This window comes from Leucopleurus acutus (assembly GCF_964270905.1).
Source record: "Leucopleurus acutus genome assembly, chromosome: 11".
Lineage (NCBI taxonomy): Eukaryota > Metazoa > Chordata > Mammalia > Artiodactyla > Delphinidae > Leucopleurus > Leucopleurus acutus.
In genome coordinates, this window is record NC_139152.1 from 66,524,160 (window position 1) to 66,550,522 (window position 26,363).

General features: G+C 35.7%; 1 protein-coding gene across 13 annotated transcripts in view; it reads right to left on the reverse strand.

Moving 5' to 3' along the window:
• The window catches only part of PPFIA2 (PTPRF interacting protein alpha 2), a gene marked incomplete at its 5' end in the record, with an annotated part of 476,541 nt that overhangs the window by 40,829 nt on the left and 409,349 nt on the right, over positions 1-26,363 (reverse strand). For all 13 annotated transcript variants that reach the window (XM_082850009.1, XM_082850006.1, XM_082850004.1 and 10 more), the window contains one exon: positions 3,186-3,267. In XM_082850009.1, the coding sequence (XP_082706135.1) occupies positions 3,186-3,267 (82 nt within the window). The remainder of the gene's footprint in view (positions 1-3,185; positions 3,268-26,363) is intronic.

Here is a 26,363-nt window from a genome sequence, read left to right on the forward strand (position 1 = left end):
TAAACCTCAGCCTTATTTTCCCCACTTGTAAAATGGAAGGGATTCGGCTTTATTATTTCTAAGGCTTGGTGTTATGCAGCTTCTAAGATGGCTCCCAATGATCTCACTTCCTGACATTCCTGCCCTTGTATCGTCCTCTTCCTCTGAGTTTGGGCTGGACCTGGTGACTTATTGTAATGAAAAGACTATGATAAAAGTGATGGGAGCTGACTTTCCAGATTAGGTTATGAAAAGACTGTGGCTTCATTCCTGCCAGTCCTCTCCCCCTCTGTCTTCTCCGAGCTCTCGCTCTGGGGAAAGCCAGCTGCAGGGCTGTGAGTTGTCCTTTGAGATGCCCACATGGAAAGGAACAGATGTCTCTGGCCAACAGCTAGCAAGGAACTGAGTCAGCTTGGAATTGGATTTCCCCAAGTCAAGCCTTGAGATGACTGCTGTCCTGGCTGACACCTTGCATGCAGCCTTGTGAGAGACTTTGAACAGAGGCGGTAGCTAAACCATGTCCAGATTCCTGACCTACAGAAGCCAGGAGGAAAATAAATGCTAAGTGTTGGGATAATTTGTTACATGATAATAGGTAACAATGATTTTTTTTAATTAAAAAATTCTGCCATATTAAAGGGTTGCTTGCCTCTGTAGAGGAAACACAAAAAGTCAAATCTTTCAGTCAATGTGGCCTGACTGAGATAAGAGAAGGAGAGAGGGGATATAGGTACAGTGCATGACTGAATATAGTATCTCCTACAGGTTAGGCAAAGGAATTGACCTTGCCTTGACAGACATGATTAGCTACGACAGAAGATGGGACTTGACGTCATAGTTTGTAAACTCAAGTTGTTCAAAATAACTAAACATCTAAATATACCTTCACTGGACCCTAAAGATTGTCACCTCTTTTCATCTCCTCTATGCTAAGATATTTGGATTTCCACACTGGTTAACATTACCCAAATGCTTGCCAATACATGGTTACCAAGGTCATCCCTGATTAGACTTTTACAAAGTTTTTGGTGTCGATAAATGGTGTGTGAAGCATCAGACTTATTTGTTCACATCACTCTTAGCGGGCTGTGCACTGAAGGAGATACTAAAGGAGGTGAAAGTTAAGAGCTCTCATTCATTGGATCACCCACTTCATTCATCTTGTTTATTCCATTGTATAACTTCACTTATTAATGCAACACTGGTTTCCTTGTTGTTCCCTGGAAACAGCCCAGGCCTTTTTCTGCCTCAGGACCTTTGCATCTGCTGCTCCCTCTATTTGAATGCTTGTCCCCTCTATCTTCACATGCCTTACTCCCTCACATACTTTAAATCTTTACTCAAATGTCTCCTTCCCTCTGAATGTCTCTTCCCCTCCTTCCCATAACAGCAAGCAAACATTCTTTATCCCCATTCCTTGCCTTATTTTTTTTCCATGGCACTTAGCTTCTAACATACAGTGTCATTTACTCCTCAATCTGTCATCGCATGAAAGAAAATAAGCTCAAGGAGGACCAATGTTTCATATACATACTCTGTTCAGAGATGCATTTGAAGCATCTAGAACAAAGTCAGGCGCCAAAGAGGTGCTCTGTAAATAGTTGTGAAGTCACTGTATAAAGTCATTTTATAAAGTCACTTTACGGAGCACATTATGAGCAATTTCTGCATGCTCAGGATAGTTCTAATTAGCACAAACTTCACTGCCTGTCATTTCCTAGCCCCTTAATGTCAGTAAATCTGTTTTTTTTTTTTTTTTTTTTAATATATAAAGGATTTGTTCATCACTTGCCAAAACAGCAGTTAACTCTCTGTCAAACTGCAGCTCATTTTACTGGAGTGAAACTGAACAAAGAATTGCTCTCAGTTTTGAGGTGGGCTTTCTTAAGCATTTTGTCTTATAATTGACTTTTAAAATATAGTAAGTTGAAAGAAATATTTGGAAGAAGCAGCTCTGATCACTAATAAGCTAAAAATTCCCTGACTGATATAAAAGAATAAAATAAAGCAAGACACAGCCTTCTTTCACTCAGTCCAAGAAAAAAATGCAGCATGTTTTTATATTTATCTGTATATTATTATTTTTTAAACTCAAGTGAGTTTTGATTGTTCCTTATTGATTAATTCATTAGCTCTGGATGTGATATGATAATGAAGGTGGACAACTTTAAAATCCCGAACCTTTTAAAACAATGGGTTTTAATTGCCTCTGCCAAGCAAGAAAAGTTCATACAGTCAGTCCCTTGGTACCCTCAGGAAATTGGCTCCAGGACACCCCATACCAAAATCCACAGATGCTCAAGTCCCTTACTGTTGGGCCTCGGTATACACAGGCTCATCATCCTCGGATTCTGTCTCGGATTGAACGTGTTTGGTTGAATCCACGATGGGGAACCCATGGATAGGGAGGGCTGACTGTATTCTTCTTTGCCTTGACATCAGCATATCCTAGCAGCTACCAACAACCCGCACTAGAGAACTGAATGGAAGGGGCAGTGAAAACTATTGATAAGTGGTATGAAGGGGCCCTTCGTGGTCAAATATGTATTTCGTTCACTGTCCTGGTCTGCTCCTGCTGCCTCCAAGCTGATCAAGTATGAACTCACTTTTCCAGACCCTTGTGTTATGCAGGAAATGCTGAATGTAATTTTTGTTTCATTAAAACATTCAGTCTAGACACAGAAGGGAATAAGGGAATGCATCTTCTTCTGCAGAGCTCCAAATGTCTAAATCTAGCTGGCCCCTAGTCTTAAAGAACTAGGTTCAGGAATTATACTACAAGCAAAGGAATGGCAGCAATATCTTGGATGAGACAGAAGTGTTAAATATATGGAGATGCCTCTTCTCTGTTAACCTGCTGATGAGGAAGGGCTCTGGACTGATGTACTGGGACAGGTGTTTTCTTGCAACAACAGAAGTATCACTCAAAAACCGTTTCTTGATTTACTCTAGATATGAAGAAGATAGAATTTACCAAAACTTTCTTTTATCTCACAGCCTGCTTCCTTCTGCCACAATCGTAAGAAAACATCAGAGTAAAATCACAAGAATGCCCATGGGTCCCTAGATGAAGCAAATATTCTCTTTATAAGTTATTCAAGACTATTGGAAAACTAGGATGTCAGGAACCGGTCTTTACTTGTCTCTAAAAATACTATCAAGTTAGCAGTGATTGGATTAAGAGCCTTCTGGTTTAACTCTCTTACCTCTAACCACGCGACTACAGTGGGCCCATCCCACTGCGCAAAAGGTAATCCCTTTCTCCGAGCTTCTTCTAGAAGTTCATGCCTGAAGTATACAGCAAAGATTATTAGTCAGGTAATATGGGAAAAGACGGCTGTGATTATTTTTAATGACAATATTTTTTAAAAACCCAATAATCCTTTATAAGCTTTTTATGAGTTAATACAGAAATAACAGAAATCCTTCTTCCTTTGAATAATACATGCAAATCATCCATTGATTTTATTAGAAATGAAACACTGACATCTAAAAATAATTTTCCCCAACACTTATTCACTAAATTTCAAACATTAAATGTTAATGGACTAAGAAGCTGAATTTTATTATCAGCAAATATCATATTCCTTAAACAAGAAACTGGCCCACATATGCGTGTTCTGGCATTCCCTACAGGATCTAAATGAGGCTTCTTCCGTCTGTCTTGCCTGTTTCCCTTATTATTTCAGTAGTAGATAAATGCCTGTTTATAGAGGCAGAAGATCAAGTTGGTCATTTTAGCCCCATTCAAGTGATATGCTTGATTTTAGTATGCTCTCTGGGTCCAGGTGGCTATCTTAGGAGTTAGCTTTTTGTATAGACTACAAAATTACTTCTCATTTGAAGAGAACTCCGAGGTAAATTGACTTCCATCACTACAAAGCAATGTAAGGTGTAAAATTCAATAGTACACTTATTTCCATTTATAATCACTACTGGTTTTAATGAAAGTAAAACATCTCAATGACAACAAATGGTTGTTTCTGATAACAAAAAGTTGTAAAGAACCTTGACAAATGCATCTTTAATCACTATTTCTACTACTGACCCTTGACATCCATCTACAAAACCAATTTCAGATCGCTCATGATTGAAAGAGCAAGTTTCTGTTTTCTTTGAAACTCAAATTGATATATACCTGGCCAGGACTAGATTGGAAAATATATTCTCTATTCCTTAGATGCATTGATCCTACACACACATTTTTACACATATTGCTTTATATTGACTGTGTGTCTTTCATGCTTAGGAACTCCAAAACGAAGCATTTAATTATTTCCTACTACCAACTGATTAATTGTTTATTGTGGTGGACTATAATATGTTAAAATATATGATAAAAATGTCTTTTAACACAAAAGCTTTCCGTGTCTGTGATGGATGCTACCCAAAAAAATGCAGTGTGACAAAGAAACAGGGAGGCAAAACAAAAATTAAAGTTATAGTAGATGAAGAGACACATAAATCAACTGCTCTTTCATTTCATGGGATAGCAAAGAAGCATGTAGAAGCTATTCAGCACCTGGGAAAGGGAACAGCAACACTGGTGTCATGAATCCAAGGTGAAACTAGAGGGACTCCCTCACCTGGCTTGCTCTACCCTCACCCATTCCCTCAGGCTTCCCAGTGACATTCCTTCATTGAATACCAGATTTGAATAGCATAGTCTCACTGTGACAGATATATTGACAGAAATGGGTTGAAGGGTTAAACAACCAACCATCAGGTACTTATTGAGCACCTATTGTGAGCTGAGACCTGTGGAAATACAGACATGCACCCAGTTTTCCAGGAGATCCCTGGTTACGTAGAAAAAGCAAACACATGAAATTGTTTAAAAACATAGTACAATGCACAATTACATGCCAAAACTCAGTAAGGCATATTCTGAGGGTGATGGTTTTGGAGAAGGGGTTAGTAGCAATGGAAATGATCAGTGAAGGCTTTACAGCAACTGAACTGACTTCGAAGGGCTGGTGGGAAGGAGTTACAGATGATGTTCCAATCTGGATGAGCAGTAAGGGTGGATGGGCAGAGGCAGGACTTAACACAGAATACGTGCAAGAAAATTTAGAGTAGGCTTCCACAGAGCCAAGAGCATTATTGAGAGTTGTAATATTATATCCATTAGGGAAAAAAATACTTCCAGTTATGTAATAGGTGAGTGGCATTAAAGGGGAAGAAACAAGTATACATTTACAACTGTTTTTTGCTACATTTAGCAAAAAAGCAAGTCAATATGCACTCAACACCTAGGAAGCACATAACATTTTCACAAGTGAATTACATGAACTGTACATACGCCATTTTAGAAAACTAGACCATTTTAATTCTGACTAGTTCCTTAATAAAAAAATGCACCACATGAGCTGGAGTGATCCTATTAAAAGTTAAATTGGATAATGTAACTTCTCTGCTCATAACTTTCCAGTTACTACCTGTCTCACTGAGAATAAAAGCTCATGCAGCTGATAGGACCCACCCTACCCTCTTCATCTTTCTGACTCAATTCCCATCTCACTCCGCAACACTAGTTTCCTTGTTGCTCCCTGGAAACAGCCCAGGCCTTTTTCTGCCTCAGGACCTTTGCATCTGCTGCTCCCTCTATTTGAATGCTTGTCCCCTCTATCTTCACATGCCTTACTCCCTCACATACTTTAAATCTTTACTCAAATGTCTCCTTCCCTCTGAATATCTCTTCCCCTCCTTCCCAGAACAGCAAACAGACATTCTTTATCCCCATTCCTTGCCTTATTTTTCTTCCATGGCACTTAGCTTCTAACATACAGTGTCATTTACTCCTCAATCTGTCATCGCATGAAAGAAAATAAGCTCAATGTTTCATATACATATTCTGTTCAGAGGTGCACCTGAAGCATCTAGAACAAAGTCAGGCACCAAAGAGGTGCTCTGTAAATAGTTGTGAATGTTGAACATGTCAGCCAGTATTTACATTTAGCTGCTTCTTGTTTCAGCAACTTGCATCCCATAATGTATTTTTTAGTCCATTTTTTTAGCCACTTTGTCAGCATAGCACCCATTCCACACGATTCTAAGAGTCTGATCTGGTTTGCGACCCCTGATAGGAATCTGGTTGAGGTAATCCAGTGTGTTCAAATAATCCTATTCTCTTTTTGAACAGAAATTTATCATACAATTGTTTGAGAAGTCATTGGACGATGTAAACCTTGGAAAAGTTTTCCTTTTTTTTGCTTTGTTTATTGTGTTTAAATCACAAACTCTCATAGCACAATAACTTTAATAAGAGTTTGCAAAGATAATGAAATAAGGGGGCTCAAGTCCAGTGGATTCTGCCCTTTGGTCCTCAGCTTGCAGGGCTAAATCCCAAGTAGAGGCCTTTGAAATGACACACTTGAAACTGTGAGAAACAGGCCAGATTGGAGTGGATGGCGGGATTTTACTCTAGGACTGTGTGCTACATGATGTTAACTCCAGACCTGCTTTTCCTTAACCCAAGGGCAGTTTTTATTATGTAAAGAAATGCATTGAAATTCTCAAAGCAATATTACATTTAATTCTTCTCTATTATAAAAAAAAGTCTGCATTATACAGAATTTATAAGAGACATATATCTGGGCATATTGGCTTGAGAGACAGGCACTGTTAGAAAAATAAAGCAATATGGGTAATGCTCTAATTGTTGGAAATCACTGAGTTTAATATATGTTGATTTCATAACATTATTAAGGGCATGTATAGCATTAATTTCATGGGGCCATGCTTGTTGTCATTAGATATTTTGAAGTCACTGTCAGAAAAATATTAGAAATACTAAATATAAAGCTGATTTGGCCCAAACAGGCATTTTGTATATACTGGTGTTCTCTGTTCGTCCAGTGCATGTGTAGAAATTTATGCATTCTCTCTGTACCCCAGGTTCAACCTTTTCAAAGGTTCAGTGACAGTTCTTCCAGAGCGATGTCATGATCACATTCCCCAGTACACATCTGCGTCTGAAATTACTGTCTTTCTATTCAGGCTTGAAGAAACATTTTTGCCTCCCTTCCTTCCTTCCTTCCCTTCATCCCTTCTTTCCTTCTTTCTTCCCTCCCTTCTTTCCTTTCTCCCTCCCTTCTTCCCTCCCTCCCTCCTCTCTTTCCTTCCTTCCTTTCTTTTAGCCAATCTAATATTTAACCATCCTTTCCCCTCAAATCACTTATACATTACTATAGTTACGGCACCCATTTTTGTTTTAAGTTTTAGACCAGATTCAGTAGCACTTCCTTCTAGAGGAAGTTTCAGGTACAGGATTGTCATTTCCTGTGTGGAAACAAAAAAAGAAAAGTACTAATTGTAAGGGAAGGTCATTTTGAATCAGAAAAACTTGTGAGTCACTGAGTATTTTCAGGGAACACATTCTTGTCTGCAATAAAGAATACCATTAGATTCCCTCCAAAGGCCTCAGACTCTCTTGATAAGGGTGTCAGTGAGTTACTGTAAATGGAATGTGACACATTAAGAAGGCCCAGCACTTGGGGAATGCTCAGGTGTGTGAGTAATTGGCAAGTTCACACAGAAATGTGCGGAGGGCAGCCTGCACTTGCCTGTGCCTGCTCTGAAGACAGGAACGAAGTGTGGGCAGCCTAGTAATGTCCAGACCCAAGGATTTCTAGATAAAGGATTGAGAATGTCTAAAAATGTAAATAAATCAAGGGTATTTTCCAGGCTTGTAGCTCCTAAATACTAATCCAGACTAATTTAAGCAAGTATGATTTTGCTTAAATGATTCCATCCAAATAGAAATGTCTGGCTCCTCCTTTTCAGGTTTTATGTCTTTCTCCAATTATTTCAGTCTTGACCTCATAGGTAGAGTATGCTTACATTTCTAAGCTCTGTTTCCTTCACACTAAACAACATCCACATACCTTCCTGTCTTGTCTTCCCACTCACTTTATCTTGATTTTCGAGACACAACAAAAATACTTCCTCTCAGAAGCCATCCTACCCTGGACCCAGGGGCAATATTTACTACTTATTTTTATAGGCCCCTTAGTACTAAACAATTTTCCCTAGAATATCTTTAACATTTTATTGAGTCAGAGATTTAGCCAGTTTTATTTTTTGTTTTGAGGACAAAAACCAGATACATGGTAGGTCTACAAAAATCTAATGACTGACTGCCAAACCTAGTCCGGGGGCATACAAAGTCCCTGTACTCGTACCCTTAAAGTTTGGGAGAACAACTTGTAAATCAACAAATTCAATAAGATGATAAAACTCTGAGAAATGAAATTCATTAGTTACTCAAAAATTCATAAACTATGGGGATAGGAAAGTCTCCTTTTCCATATTTTTCCCAATGTGGATGGTTCATTGCTGTCAGTGAAAAGAGACTTTATTCTCAGACCACTTAGCCTAGGATGCTATTTTGGGACTGCCAATTTGCAACATGACTGTCTAAATACCATACGGTACCATTTCCTTTGTCACTCAGACTGGCCATTTCAGTCACCCTCCATTTAATGCCTGTCAATTTCCCATTCATACTTTGCATTCTATCTTCTTTCACTTTCTATTTTCACTGCCATTATTCTTTTTTCTGTCTTTTAACTGGCCCCACTCTCCAAGCTTCTTACCCTTGCAATTCACTGCCATGAAAAAAATCTGCTGTCATGGCAAAGTAGGTAATGCAGTGGGCTCTGAAGTGGGAATGCTTGGGCTGGATTCCTGGTGCCCTCCCTTCTTAGCTGTGCATCCAAAGACAAGTCACTTTACCTTTTTGTGCCTCAGTTTCCTCATCTGTAAAATGAAGTTGATAACAGTACCTACCTCAGAGGGTTGGTATGAGAGTTGAATAAGAAAATATATGTAATGTGATGACAACAGTGACTTGTACAAAGGAAATAGCCAATACGTGAGCTATTTATCATTGCACTATCCTCTGAAAACCCTTCAATGGTTCCTCGAATGCCTCAAGCATAATCCTTAACCTGGATTACAAAGACTGAAATCGGTTTAGTCTTGATTTTCCTTTCTAATCATCTTTCCTTATTTTTCACTAGAACTGAAGACCTACTTTGGCAAATAATATGAATAATTCCGTCTTTGCAAGTACCATTTTCCAGAGTTGGTAAGTTCTTTCTCTTCTTCCTCCACTATCAAAATCTTACTGTTTGCCTGAATCATGGAACTTCCTTTTATTTTTGATCATCCCAGATCCCACAATGACTTTTTTATCTTTCAAAATCTGGAAACTCATAGTGTCAGCACTGCTCTAAAGACTGTTGATGAGCAGCACATACATGGGCCTCATCTCCCACCCAAGACTAAAGTCCTGGAGATGAGAGTTTGCTCTTCTACTGTACCATGCATTTTTCATTGCAGGATCTAGCCAAGAACATCTTTTGCAAGATTGCTATTTTGTAATCCATGAACTCTCAGTGCTGACAACCATCCAGGATCCTTGATCAAAGGGCAGCTTTTAAGTATTCTATGTCCTTGTTAATATCCAACTACTTATTACATCTTAAAAAGAAGTAAGAATTTTGCTTACCTGTTACACAGATTGGCTGCAGGAAGAAATAAAAGTGCCCTCTCTAACATTAAATATGACATTTTGTAAATTGATCAACTATTACCAAAGCTTTTGTTCAAATTCTCATTTGTAGATCATGGAAATGAACTCCCAGAGTCTGCCTCTCCTTTGGTATTCCCTACTTCTCATCCTTGTTCCAACTTCCAGAAAGACCTTTCTAAACACAAATATTTTTGTAAGAGTTGCCTGCTTAAAAATCTCCCCCTTGAGGTTTTTAAGCAGGCAACTGAAAAAATAGGTCAAATATCTTAGTTCAACTAAAAAGACCCTTGGTGATCTGGCCCTTGGCTATCTCCCAGCTTCTTCTGCTCAAGCAATACTGAAATACTTGCCATTTTCCAAATACCTCATTCTGTTTTACCCTCTATGACTTTGTATATGCCTTCTTCTTCTGCCTAGAGCATCCTTCTTCGCATCATAATTGTGACAAACTCACACTTATCTTTCTGACAAAATTTATGCTTTATCCTTCCTGTTAAGATGCCAAGACCTTTCACAGGGAAAATTAATTTTCTCTTCTACAAAAATATTATAACTTGTATATACTCTAGTTATTGCACTTACTATACTTCTCATTTAAAATTGTATTTAAATGTAATTAAATAAGTTGTATTACAATTGAATACAGTGAGTACTATAATAGAACTTTATCTAATGTGCTCTCTTATTCATATGAACCACCTCATATCTTTCTAAGATATAATATCATGGTTTGAAAGACCAAAGTTTCTATATGCAGGCAAATTAGGGTTTAGATCTCAGATAATAACAGCTGACATGCATATATCACTTACTATGTGTGAAGCACTATCCTCAGTGCTTTATATGTGTAAGTCATTTAATCTTCACAACAATCCAATAAGATACATATTGATACACATTTGCAGATGAGGACACTGAAGAAAAGAGGCCGCTTGGAGCACAGAGTCGGTGAGTGCAGAGCCAGAATTTGAGTGCCAGCCACCTGGTCACACAGTCAGCCTCTTAACACCCCACACTATCCTTTAGCTAATTAACCTCTCTGAACTTTTCATAACCGTAAAAGGAAGAGAGTAACAACCACCTCTTTGTTAGAATTAAAGACAATGATAGTTTCCCACCTTTATTTCTCTCCTTTTTTTAATTCATATTTAGACGTACATTTATGTGACTTCCTGGCTAATATAGATAGTCTTTACCCCCTCACTATCACACATTTCAGTCCTCAACCCTGTAAGACAAAAAAAGAGCTATGACTTTTCTTTTCTTGCTGTTCCCTACTACAAACAGGCTCTGAATCTTGGCCAGAGGAAGGAGGTTAGCCCCATTTCTACAATCAGGATGGAAAAGCTGAATTTGTTGTAACTTGTTTCAGTTCAATTAATTTTGTATTATTGTAATACAAAGTAATTCTCTGGTTGAATAATTTATCTTTAGGGCTTATTTACTTACTGAGGCACACAACAAGTACTCACTTACTGATACAACCGGGAGAAATAAGTATGTGGCTCGATGAGAACCAAGAATGAAATATAAGTCAAAATAATTTGACAATTGAATCTACTTCTTAAAAGTGTAGCACAGAGAATAAATCTTCCCTACATAATATAACAGTAAATTTACATAGACTTCACACCATTATTAATTATAAAATGTATCTTATTCCAATAAACGTCAGGAGGGTAAATAGAACATGATCTCCTCAAATTTCAACCAGACAATGAGCTATAATCTCATCATTCAGAAATCTCTATCTGTTGATCAATTCCATGAAAATTAAAATTACATATTTGAGAAACTGTTTGAAATTCTGGTCAGCAAATGTGAAGGAAATATGGTGCCACTTCAAATTTTGTAAATTCTGTAAGCTGAAAATGTATATATTAATTAACATAATTATCCTAAACAGAAATATATTACAAATCCCAATCAGCTGCTTCAGACATTGATTACCTAAGTAAACACAGCTCCATAAAATTAAGAGTTTCAGATCCGACATTAACAAGGTTGACTTGATTTTGAAAGCACCGCATGCTGCGATTTTGTATGTGTGTAAGTGCAAGTGTGTGTGTTTGTGTATCCTTTTATGGCACATTTTCACATGTAGTGCATATAAAAGTCCATTATACATTTAAGTAGTGTTTTATTTAGGTTCTCAGAATACATGCTAGGTTGCTTGAAATTATTTAATTACATAAAACCAAAGTTCATTCATGTTGAAACCTTTTTTTCCCCTGCAAGCTACTTGAAAAGGAGGGCACAGTCTCAGGAAAGAAATTTAATTTATTTGTGAATTTGAGTAGGGGTTTACATAATTTCACTCCTCATTTTATTTTGAATTTAATCACTTTCAAAACCATTGAAAAGGTATAAACACACACATGCACGCACAAATGTGATGGAGCAATACGGTTACTCATGCTGTTATTAAAAACTAGAGGGGCTTGTATTACTTTCCAGTAAACAATTTCACTTTTGCAAGACACTGTGGTTTGCTCTTCCCAGTCCCTTCCTGACTGTAAATTGGGGACTTACTGGAGGAACACTGGTAATTTTTCAGGTTTATATGGATGCCATTTAGACTAGATGGCTTTAGTGCTTCATCTAATTTTGAGCCCTCTTTAACTCAGATTTGAAGTTTATAGTTTCTATGCTTCTGAGATTATTCATATCTTCTCATACTCTTGTGAGTATTGGGAAGTTGACAGTAATTTTCGAAAGTACACAGAATATGAGTCAGTCACTCGAAAGTATGCAACAAACACATGGGAAAGTTGGGGCTTAAAGTCTTGTCTTCTGATTCCTAATTCAATATTCTTTCCACTTCAAATCTTCCCACGTCTTTACTATGTTTGTACTATCTTCTCCTGACATTTAACCTCCTAAGCTTTCTTTTAGCAACTGTACTAAGGGAATGATTTTGAGGTCTTAAAATGTTTAAATTCCAGGAGCATGTGCAAGACAAGAAATTGAATTTTCCAATTAAGGTAATTATATCAGTTTCTTAAAGTCCATAAATATTGATGCATTATGAATCTATTATTTTTCAATATTTCATTCAAAAAGGGATGGGGGAATGAAGTTCATTATTTCAATTTCCTCATGAAACTTAAAATCATTAGGCCAATAATTCATGATAACATGAAAATAATGCTTTAAAAATCCAATGTCAGAATATCGATTGTTTTTAAAAAGTAAGATCTTACAACTTGCATTTGGCCAGCATAGTTGAATAGTATTCTAATCACAGCTTACCTTGCATTTGCAAGAACACTTCCTAGAATTTAATATCATAAATTATCCTTACTTAAGTGAACATTGCATTGTTAAATAATTAGTAATAGTACCTATAACTTAAAATTAGAGTAGGAAAAATATAACAAATATAAACCATATTAATGAACAAAGCACATGACCTTTATTGGTATATAAAATATCCATATTGCCAATTAGTGACACTCTCCACAATTCCTGAATAATTGTATCTTATTGGAGCCATTTTACTTGTCCCCTCAAAATGTTTTGCTTTAAATGTAAAAGCAAAACCTCTCTCGATCTAAAGTGTTTTGTAGCTCACCATGTTACCAATGCAGACATTTACACGAAGGTAATATTTTATAATGTTATGCATAATTTGTTTTACTTTGAAGCCCAGTTGGTTTTAGAAATAAATAACAAATTCTAAGTTTAGTTCAAAAAGCAGGATTTGAAATTTGAAACAGTAATCTTAGTACTATACCTTTTCAAAGCTTTAAAAATTAACTAGTAGTATAGGAAACAAAAGAACACACAAAACGAAAGGGTTCAGCCAAAACCAAGGATTACTTTGGAATCTAAGTGGAAAGTTCTTCTGGGGAAGAGCCAGCATTTAACCTTCTTCATGTACGTATAGTTCTAGTAATCAACAAATAACCTTATCTCTTGAATATAATGCTGGTGGAAAACCACAAAGCACTAGGAAAACCATACAGGCAGTCTCAGCCTTGCAGCACAGTCAAAAGTACTCAAGTGGCCTGCAGCTATTACTTAAGCCTCACTGAATGTCACACTAACTCCTAGAGAGTGACTTGAGAACAGGGGAAATGTCATCTGGATTGCCTTTTGATATATGTGTAATAGAACCGAAGAAACTGAAGTGCCTGAAAGGACAACATGATTAATCTGAATGTGAACAACATTTCTCTGAACCAATGATTCCTTTTATGGTAAGGAAATGAATACACTTCACAACTTTCATTTTAGGTCAGAGGCAGTGCAGCTTGTGTTACAACTGAAAAGAGAAATACTAAAGATAAAAGAAAAAGAGGATGGTGCTGAAAATAAACATGTTCAGCAGCCATTGTGATTCAACTTACCCTGACGTGCTTTTCATGAGATGAAGAAGGACGGATGGAAAAGAAAAGCACACAAATGTTAATGGATACATTTCAATCCAAAGAAAGCCATGGAATAAAACAAGAGCATCATTTCAGATGTGTGGAAGCTCAGATACGAGAAAGACATGGTATTTTTTTTTTTCACCATGACACACATACTCACTGCGTCCAAAAGCATAATCAGGATGAGGGCAGTTCTAATAGTTGACCAGTAAGTCTGTCTCTTGAAAATGAGCCACTCTGAAACATGCATGACCACATTTTCCCAGCCTCTAGTAAACCCCTGGAGGAAGTCAGGCAGCTTGTTAAAGAATGTTTTTTGCCTCAGGCTACTGTTTACAAATAGAAGCAGTAACTTACTAAGTGGTGCTCAGATTCTCATACAGATTTATAAGCTTACTGTTAGAGCTTAAGAAAAATACAGCAGACTTTTGGAAAGGCAGCAACTTGAAGAAAGCACTGGTTTGAGGGTCAGAGTGTCTGGATTCCAGTTCACATACATGGTTTCGTCAGAATCACTAGTAGGTTCTGATGTTCAATCTCCTGAACTTAATTTGAGGCAAGAAGAAATTTGTACATTCCAGATCCATAATTTTATAATTCTAACAAGTGCTGTAACAATAATAATTATGTGCCAGTAATCAGATCATGAGAAAGTATAAAAAAATTCTATCACTCTTCTTCCCCTGCCACATGGAATTCTTCCTCCTCTATTTGAACTGCCAAAATAAATGTTGAGCTGTGCTAACTGGGTGTCTTTCAGTAGAAGCATTTATTTAGCTGGACAGATGTTCATAAATGTTGCTCTGAGGGAGAAAATGAACTAGATTAGTTCACCAATGCTACGAAAAATCATCACAAAAACGTAGATTTAAATGTAGTGGTTGAAGTAGCCCACTTGTTCCCTGGATAGAATAGAGGCACTGGGAAAATATGGAATTTAAATAATCCAACAAAAGGCCATGAGAATATTATTTAAAATTTTCTGTACAAGCATAATAGATTAATTCTTAGAAAAATAAAACTTACTATAGCTCATAAAATAGAGTCAATATAACAAAATATGAAGCAGAGATTCCCATCTAAGAAATGAGGCAAGTTAGAGAGCTCCCTTTTTTATTGCACAATCATTATAAAGAAAAGCTGGACGTGCGATGCCACACCCTGCACATGCCTCCTCCAAACACATTCATTCAGAGAAACTGTGTATTCTTTCATTAAATGTGCATTTTAGAGAAATGCATGTTCTTTGACCTTAGCTGCAGAACAGCTGTGGCAAGCTCTTTAAATTTTCACATAAACGAAAACATAATTGTCCATACAAATTGGCATCACAATGGCCTAAGAAATTTAAGGCATATTTCTTACATCATATATGCAACATAAAGAAAATTAAGACCCAAAAGAGATACATTCCAGGCGGTTAAAGTGGTTTTCCTGTCAACATACCTGTGAACACTTTGATGAGTTCTGAGAAAAGGGCAATTTCTGTGCTCTTCATGAAAATTGCCAAAGTATTTGGGGCCAGTTATTACCATGGACAAAATAATCTTCCTCAGTCTACTAGCTACCTAGGAATTGCTCTCCAATAAAACAAGTTGAACAAATCTGCACACAGTGGAATATTAATATTTCTCACATATTTATCATTTTTAAAATAGGAAACTTGTACCTATAGAAATACCCTGAATATAAAACATAAGAGAAATGATGAAAATAAACAGGAAACACAAATATAAAGGCATCACTCAAGAAGTATTGCTTAAAGTTCTAATATATGTATCGATGTATATAAGTTATCTGACTTTTCATAGTTTTCATGAACTTTCTTCTCCTCTATAGTCAATTAGTTTAAGAGCAATACTGAGCAGCTATTTCACTTTAGTAAGTATTTTAGCTCACGACCTTCAAAAAAATATGTTCTGCAAAGAATCGTAAATGACTCTAAGAGAGTTTGTGACAATATATTATAAATTCATATCAGAGGTAATATATATTTGCATAATTTTTTTGGTCTGGATAAAGTGATTTTTCTTCTTATAAAAATTGATATTCTTTTCTACATGCAGTTACTTACAGGAACATATAACCTCTTATTCTTTTTCTTTCTACTCCAGATTGTCAAGGTTACGAGACTAGCAAGAGAGATTCTGGTCAAGAATTAACATTTTTCAGTTAAAGACCACTGTAAGTAATAGGCAAATAACAATTTTTCATTGACCTAGAAAACAGGTTTTAAGGTACCCACTAATGAATAAGATCAATCCAGTTACTGGCACAATATTTTCCTTGGGAACATCAGCATACATCCAGACACAAACAAGAAGACATTATCAACTAACGTATATCTTATATTCCAAAACAGGATTCTTAAATGTTTAAGTTTCCTCACTTTAATCTTCTAGATCTCTTACTGAATGAATGGGCCTTCGGTTTATAAACTAGCTAACTTTGAATGTACAACTCCATATTAGAAATAATTTACTAAATGAACTCCATATGTGGAATATAGTTGCCTCTTGCTTCTTAAGGTTCAAGTTGGTGACTCAGAAATTTTAAAGATCAATTATTAACACCAGATTGGGAAGTGAACAGGTAGTAACTGAAGTGGAAAAGTGGAATGAAGAAAGGATTTCTTTCAATAGGTAAAACTTGATAATGTTTAAATGCTGATGGCCACAACACCGAAGAGAGCAGAATTTGAATGTATAAGTACAAGTGGGAAACTGGCACAACGTGACAGACAAAATGGGAAAGGATGCTCTTAAGTAAGAAGAGATTAACCTAGTTTCTGTAATAAAGCAGGATGGGGGCAAGTGTTAGTGTGGATTTGGCAGCAAATAATTCAGAGGCCTCAGATTGGTCTCTTCTTTTCTCTCCCTCTGAAGTAGAATGTGAACGCACCTGCAGAAGATGTGGGTTTGAGGACAGTGGAGGTCTCCAACAGAAGTTGCAGAGAGTAGAAAGAAGATTGGTGAGAGAAAAGTACTGGGATTACCTGGCAGTGTTGAATTTCCAAATGAAGCTGGTCCAAATCTCCCTGCATTAATTTTCTCCTGCAGCACAGAGGTGCCCTAATGTAGCCATGGAGAAAGAATATTCATTGGTGGCTGTAGTTACGATGTGGATGTCACCAAATGAAAGAGGAGTGATGGGCTTTAGGAATTTTTGAGTGTGGTGAAATTATGGACATAGAATTTAAGCTAAATAGGGAGAGAGAAGAGGACCAAATGGGGCTGATGCACTGGGAAAGGATAGAAGTTTTTAAAAAGATGATAGTAGAAGTTGATAAAGGGAGCTGAAGGGAGGAGATAGGAAGGAATGATATGCTTGAATTAGTAATTTTCGAACAGGAATGATTTGGGGATGATGACAAGATTCAGAATACAGCATGAGAGGTGTCTGACTTGGAGTAGAGAATGACATTGGAAGTAATGAAGCTGTGAACTTAAAGGTTAAGTTGTGAATGGTTGTTCTATGTGGATACAAGAGCACCCGGGGTGATGGCAGAAATTGCTTTACATATAAAGACAGATGATGGGATACAGATAAAATAAATAGCGAAGCACATTTCTAGTGATCCTTACAAATGAAAGAAAATGCTTCAGAAGTTTTAAGTATGGTTCATCATCATACTTCTTCAGAAATAATTTTTCTTTAAAGTTAATATTGATTCAAAATAGCTAAAATATTTGAGACTCTTTAAAAGAGGTTAAAAAATCTTTATTCTTCCAAGAATTTTTGTTATTCACTTGCCTAGCAATCATACCACAGTCAAGCCCCAAATTAAAATATTAAGTATATAAAATCTGAAATAAAGACATTTAATTGTATGTTTGTATATATATATATGCATAAAATATAACATATATACACATACATATTTTTGAATGAAAAGTCTTTTGTTATAGAACTATGTTTTATAAAATCCTAGCAATAGGACGTAATCAATGTCCTTCTTAGAAATGTGGAAACAAGGTAGAGAAGCTTGCTTCCTGAAAGGCTAATTTTAAATAACTATGGGAAAAAAGCACATCTTCAAAGTCCTTATAAAAATTACCATACAGAGCTAATATAAGAGCCTAAATTTGTGGAAATATAGAGAATACTCTCCCAATTAAGATGTCAGTCAGCATTATATTTAAATTTACCTTAATTAGTCACTTTTTTTCTTTTAATAAAGGAACTTAATTATCCTTGCTATTAGGCACTAACTTTGAACGTTTTACTGGGATGAATAACATTAGATTGAGTCAAGCACACATTTAAATTTCTTACATAGCTTATTTATTAGTGATCATTACTATTTTTTAAACATCTTTATTGGAGTATAATTGCTTTACAATGTTGTGTTAGTTTCTGCTGTATAACAAAGTGAATCAGCTATATGCATACATATATCCCCATATCCCCTCTCTCTTGCGTCTCCCTCCCACCCTCCTTATCCCACCCTTCTAGGTGGTCACAAAGCACGGAGCTGATCTTCCTGTGCTGTGCGGCTGCTTCCCACTAGCTATCTATTTTACATTTGGTAGTGCATATATGTCAATGTTACACTCTCACTTCGTCCCAGCTTATCCTTCCCCCTCCCCATGTCCTCAAGTCCATTCTTTATGCCTGCTTCTTTATTCCTGCCCTGCCCCTAGGTTCATCAGAACCATTTTTATTTTCTTTTAGATTCCAAATATATGTGTTAGCATACGGTATTTGTTTTTCTCTTTCTGACTTACTTCACTCTGTATGACAGACTCTAGGTCCATCCACCTCACTACAAATAACTCAATTTCCTTTCTTTTTATGGCTGAGTAATATTCCATTGTATATATGTGCCACATCTTCTTTATCCATTCATCTGTCGATGGACACTTAGGTTGCTTCCATGTCCTGGCTATTATAAATAGTGCTGCAATGAACATTGTGGTACATGATTCTTTTTGAATTATGGTTTTCTCGGGTTATATGTCCAGCATTACTATTCTTATATCAAACTTTGGGATAATATGTGTGGCTAATTATATCAGAAAAAAATCAACTTTATAAAGCAACTACACCACTTTGAAATTACCTCCATTTCTCATTCTTAAAAAAAGGTTTTTAATTTGAATACATTTGTTGCTCATTTTGAAGGATGGGATGGGGTCAAATAAGAAACTAAATATTCTCTATGAAAAAAATTATGTTACTCTTTTCAGAGTATAAAGAGATAGATTTTTTTTGACTCCTCATGGAGACTATTTAAAATTAGATAGGGTACTCAAGGTCCAGCTGAAAGACTGGACTACATATTCTTTAAATTGTGGCCTTATCCCAAATCCTAAATAATTCAGAGAAAACAGGGCTCAGGAAACCAAGCACCACAGTGCTTGGAAAGCTATGTTTCTTCATGTGTGGAGGAAATAGCAGTTTCTACCTCAAAATCTTTGTGAAAACTTAAAGAGAAAATACATGTAAAATGTGTAGAACAGTGCCTAGCGTACTGCAACTACTCAGTGTGATTATTAAATATTTATTACATATAAAGTAGATCATTATTACCATTACTACACAAAGGATGAGGATGAAGATGGAACAGGATATATGCACACAAGGAGACAGAAGAAGTTATAAACAAGAAATAGATATTAAGTATACTAAGAACATAACATGTAAGATGGGAAGTAGAGACAGATAAAGCTGGTGATATAAACAGGAACCAGATAATATAGGGATTTAGGGGCTATATAAAAGCATTTGGAATTTATCCTAGGGATGCTAGGAAATGATTGAGGGATTTTAGGCAAGTTCAGAAATATGATTTAGATAGATCTCTTTAGCTGAAGTGTGAAGAATGGATTAGAAGAAGGCAAGGCTGGAAGTATAGACATTGTTTTAGTATGATGGCCTGAGAAAGAAAAGAAGAAAATCAACATGCTTGAGAGATTTTAAAGACCTAGTATCTGGATTAATAGTATAGGGAGGCGACAGTGATCATGTATGCAGGTGCCTAGAGGAAGGGTAAGGACAAAGCAGAACGAGGGGTAAAGGCAAAGCCCAGATTTCTGGTTTGGTCATCTGGGTGAAAGTCACTGCCCTAGTTCCTGTACCATATTCTTAGTTTTTCGTCTTCTTTCTCCACCCAGCTTCTAGTCCTGTGTTCATTTATTCTGAACATATGTTTTGAGTACCTACACTATGCCAAGCATTGCAAATGTTTAAAAAAAGTGGAGATTCTCTGCATCTAGTTCTTTGAATCGTGTAGAGAATCACAGAATCCCAAGACAGGTGCAATTTAAAGAGCATGTAATCCAATCTCTCAGCTGAAATTTGAATCCCTCATTTAATAATTTTGCCACATCCATATGCTTGGCAGGTCTATGTTGGACATAATCATGAGGAACAACTCTCTTTCTAAGTGGTCAATTCTTCTCAGATCTGTGATTGTTAACAATTCTTAGACGCAGCTCAAATTTATTTGTAACAATCTCTCACTTTTGGCCCAAGATCCTATCATGCAGTCGAAAGAATACACCTGATTGCTCTTTTTCTTAGCAGCATCTGGATCCTTGTTGTCTACACTCCACATGTTCCTAATTATTTCTAACACTGCTTGAAGACATGGTTTGGTGTCATCTTGTTATGCTGGTCAAGTTCCTCTGAATATATGTCTGAATACATCTACTTCAAGCCTATTTCCCAGAAATAACCGAATATCCAGCTATGATCTGGTCAGTGCATAGAGTTTTGGCCTTATCAATTGCTTTTTGGATATTGGAAATCAATATCTTTATCAGGCATTGCTAATTTGTCTTTTTTTGTTAGAAACATTTTTCTTAGGAGCTGCAGTTAAATGATATATATCCCCCTATACACAAGTAATCAATATGTATGGTCATGAATTGGATGCAGATTTATGTAAATGACCCTATTAAACTTCATCTTGTTAGATTTGCATCTCTCTTTAAAGGTCTTCCTTAAACAAAATTATTTGTCTAAAACTTAACTATGTCCTTTAGCTTCATGCTTTCACAAATCTCATATTCGTATTTAAATCAAATATGAAAAGGCTGAGTCCACCACCTTCTGTTTCACTCCGTCATCATCAATTCACTTATTCAGCCCCTGTGATTACAACGGTCCCACCAGTTATATTTCCATGTTGTTAGTCTCATTTCAATCTTACGTTCATTTAGAAAGTAATTGAAATACCTTGCTAAACTCAATATGTGGTATTTCAACAGCGATTTTTCCTCATCTACATGTCTGGAAAATGTTTGAAAAGTTTAAGGACACAGCTTATTCTTAAGGAACTCCATTTACTCCTGGTGATCAATAATCCCCTTTCTTATTGTTCAAAAATAACCTAAGAGATGTTTCACATTTATTTTGGGAACTAACAGTGAGGTGACCAGTCTTTAGCTCAGAGAACATCCGTTAAATAAGAACATTAGGTGGCTTTAGGCTTATGACACTTTTCTCATTCTATTCAAAGACCAGAGACTTAGAGAAGGGATCATGGCCACTGAAATTCTTAAGTGCAATAATTTATTTTCATGACTGTGTCTCTATAAGCTCTTTGAAGAGTGGAACTGTATAATTCAAATATCAGTAGTTTCTAACACAGTTCTTGGGACATAATAGGCACTAAGTGAATGAGTGAAAAGTTATCATTTGCATGTTCCATTAATCCAGGATTTACTTCAATCAAGACAAACAATATGGATTTTAGTTTTTAGAAAAGGAGGTCATTCTTCTGGCACATGTAACTATCTTGAGTTTTCACTTACTATTATTAATTTTTATTTTATTCTTTTCATTTCCATGGACAGCAAATATGGAGACTATACAGGGCTTCCGGTTCTATGTACTCTGTAATCTATTAACATTGCACTGTAGGTTCATAAGAGCAGCCCTATTTTCTCCATGTTTTCTTCCTTCCTCCATGTGTGTGTGTATATATATATATATATATATATATATATATATATATAAAGAGCACATTGGTTTTCCTCAGATTCATTTTTCCTTACAAATTTCAATGGATTTTGGCCTTTAGCCTTTGGCTATTAGTATTTTTTAGGTTCAAGAAATTCTTAGAATTGTCCATGGCTGGAGCTTGGCAGGGCTATCCATGATCAGATGGCAATGATAGCTCTAGCTCCTCAGCAGAGCAGACAAACTTCTGGAATTCCAAGTAGGAAACTGACACATTTTCCCAGATAAATATTGAGAACATTGGGTTTAGGTTCTGAAATATTCTACTTTTATTAGAGCTTTTTGAGTTGGTTGCCCAAGAGTGTTCCCCTGTAACCATGTCTGTGCTAAATGAACTCCTGACTATAACTAATTGATCCAAGTACAAATATCTTGACTATAACTAATTGATCCAAGTACAAATATCTCTTCTACATTAGGCCAATCAGATTCTTTCACCTAAGAACTTAAAAATGTGAAATAGAAAAGATGAGTTCTTGACAACACTCTAGAGAAGTATTTCATAATCTGTCATAGTTGAAATTTTAGAGTTGTCCTGGCACTGTTGCTTCTGCAATCTCTGAGATACTCTAATATCCTACCAGTGAATTCCCCTTTTTGTTTTATTCAGTCAAACTTAGTGCCTATAACATTCTTACAAAATATATTTTGGTGGGGGAAGCAAAGACATTTACCTTCCATATATATGACCTTACTTACATGGGAAAATGTATTCAAAGCTTCTAACACATGTCTTACAAATTAACCTCTGGAATACGACTCATTTATAAGTTTAACTTGGCACATAGGCACTTAATAAATATTTATTGAATGAAAGAATGTTGTGGAGTTTCTGTGATACCTTTAATTATGAATCTTTTCAGTGACATTTATTTTGCTTAGAGATATGCAAACTCTGAAACTTACAAATGCCAAAGATTAAAAGTGCCAAGTCTCAAAACACATTGATGTCTATGCACTGAAGAAGACCCTTAGGATTGCAATGGAAATAAATTAACTAAATCTATAGAGCTTCACTTTTATGTCTTTGAAGTTCTAACATAAAGATTCATCGGTAGTGATTAACCGTGCCTGTTATGCTCCAAGGATAAAACTACTTCTCTGGAGGATGCTGCCGATAGCTGAGTTGGAATGTTAATTTCATTTTAGTGATGTTGAAAAATTGATTTCAAATACGAACTCCATATTCACTTAGCAGTGATATCCATTCAGGAGAACATAGCAAATCTAACATATAATAATATATTGCCTATATTATAACTAAAGATTGAAAATGATATATTAGTCAGTATATTAATATTCATATGGTATCTTTCAATTTAGTCTCAAGATACAGAAGATTTCAACATGCATATATGTTTTAATAAAAAATTACACAGTGTTAAAATGCAGGAGAAAAACATTAGCAGATAAAAAATGACACAGATATTTCAGGATTTGTATTTCTGGAGCTAAGTAACCATTCACTGGGTATTCTGTCGATTTTAATACATTCACTGCCTATCAAGGACTGTCGTGAGAGTTAGACAGGTGTATTACTACTGAAACAGACAACTTCATCTTTAATCTCATAAGTCTCTAAAAATAAGCTTCTTAGAATCAAAGTTAAGTCTAGAAATAAAAATCTTTTAAGTCAATACATGTAACACAGACTAGTCTAACAAGTCTTCAGATTGAAAGTATGAAATAGAAAAATGAAACATAAAAATCATTTGAATGTAAACATACTTATGACATCTTTGAACCTCAAAGATGAAGGGAGAACTCAAACTTTCAGGAGAGAGAGAGAGAGAAAGAAAGGAAAAAGAAATGACAATCAATTGACATTAGACATAACTGGAAGCCAGAAGAGCACTATGTTTAAAGTTTTGAGGAAAAATTATTTTAAACCAATACTTTTACAATTTTCAATTAATTTTATGTATAAAATATATTTACAGATCTTAAGAAGTTTGTCATAAACCTTATCAACACATTTCCAGAGATGGTGATATGGGAAATTGGCAGCTAAATATGTTCCAGGAGAAAAAATAAGGTAAGAAATCTGAAGAGATATTAATACAAATATATTGATACTTCTAAAACTCTTTTTTAGGCAAAGATGCTAATGACATAAAATTTCATTTTCTTCCTTGTGAGTTCATAGTTATTGATTCTAGAGTAACATATTTATGGAACCATAATATTGTAGACGCTATTTTTAAGGAGAGATGGGGCTTATACTTTCACATCTTGGAAACCTATGACTACCCAGCTCTTTCTGTGTCAGGTAACTTTATCTAACTTGGGGGTTAAGTTTTAGGAACCTCCCTTTTTCCCATATACCTAAATCATGTTCTATCAGCTGTGTCAGTAATAAAGCTGACATTTTGATCTCTTATTGTCTGACTCCTTTGTCTATTACCAAATAAATTCTAAACTTTGGCAAAGAACAGAGTTTCTATTTACTGGGTATTAAAATACCCACACCTAGATTCTAAGTGAAGTTCGGGGAGTTAGGGAGTTAAAGAACATTCATAAATTGAGGTTCTTGGTGGGCCAGACCATGTACGTTTTTGACCTTGCAGTAGCTTCTATTATGCTGTGCAGTTATTTTTTGGAGTTGTGTGGTTGATTGTCATTGGCCATCCTGAGCAAGTAGCTTTAGGTCTCAGTGTAAAACATTTGCTGGAGAGCTAAGAAAGGGAAATAAGTTCTTGAAGATCAGGATGATACGTGTGAAAGAGAAGAAGTGAAGTTCTCAGGTCTAGTCTTAGAAATGAGGAAGATATTCAGTTTGTGTTAAATCAGAAAAGATGCTTGCCATCCAATGAAATCAAACAAGGGATGATGGAAAAGATCTCAGAGAGTAGTGACACATTGAGAAAACTGTGGAGAATCATAAATTTAATACGGAGACACATATTGCAAATAATAAGTGACTCAATTCTTAAAGCTTAGGAGAACTATACAACAAGACTGCAGAAAAACTGGTCCAATTTTAAAGGGGAAGGCTAGACAAATTAATATGAAGTACTCGAAGGATTACAAGATGAGTTTCAGTTTGATGCAATTATTGTAGGTATTGACTGTACTCTATATAAGCCTGGTGAAGAAATTTATGGAATTAAAGCTTTAAAGTAAAGTACAACAAAGATAAGATGTAGTAAAAATGAACCAGGTAGAACAACAATAGATTGACTTTAGACCCTAAGATTAGATGTTGTTCTGATGGAAGAATAGCACCTGAGTGATAATACACAACTCAGGAAGATAATACTCAACTCAAGAATTTTTAGAACAGTAGGTGCTTTAACAGATCCAGTATTGTTGATTTCCTATTTATCATTATAGGACAGTAGCTAGAAATATAAGAAAAACAAATTTCTGCACCAGAAAGCAAAGTAGAAGTAGAACAAAGTAGGAACACAGACCAAGTAAAATGCTTTAATCTACACATGTTTAATTTGCTGGATGGTAAATGCACCTCAAATTAGACCTTTGTTTGGGACTGCTAACATTGTAATTTCTGAACTTTGCAAGAATTTGGAATGTCTTGAATGCTGCTTTCTGAAAGTATGTCCCCCATATGGTTTTTTAAAATGTGTCATAAGTAACTTATTTAAAGATTTCTTCCAATTAAATTTAAATTCACAGATTGTCAACTGTAGATACCTGATATCCTAGTAAAGTTAAAAAGAAGACTTTTTTCCAGCTCTGCTATTCCCAGAGGTAGACTAATGAATCTCTGATATGAACTTTGGTACAGTGATCATAGGTCTAAGTACTATGTCCTGGACACATCATTTGGCTTGGTCATTAGATAAAATGTAGAAAAACAACTGTTAAGAAACTATAGTCATTGCAACCATGCATGTACAATCTATAGTGTTCAACATTTTGAAATAGTTTGCTCCATTTTTTTGTGTATTTTTTCAAAAAAAGTACTTGAATTTTTTTCTATCTTGAAAGTAGACAAGTACACATGAAATTTGAACACAGAAAAGAGTATGATTCCTTGAAGCACACTTAAAGAGGATATGGTGTCTTTTAAAAAAAGAATATTGGAATTGTTTAAATAAAATTGTAAATGCTTTAGAAAATTTGAGAACGTGATCAATATTTAATCATAATTAATAATACATTTGATAGAAGTAAATTTTGAAACTATGTCATTTAAAAATAATTTACCTTTGCTTATCTTGTAAAACCCATTACATGAAGGCACCTCACTCTTTGGTAACCCAGAAACCCAGGCATGGTGCCATGGAAGTCCTGAATAAGTGTTAGCACTACCTTATATGTCTTACAAATACAGGTTGCATATTTGTGCTCATAGGGCTTTGCTATGAGATGATCAACAATAAGAGAGATATTTCTGTCCTTTCATTGATTAACAATGCTAGCCTTGTTGGATCCATTTTAGCCCAAATATTATTATTCTATAGGAAATAGTTGTGCTAAGGAATGTTAACCTTTGTTGTATTATAGTTTGTTTTTAATATTCTTCTTAATATTCAAGA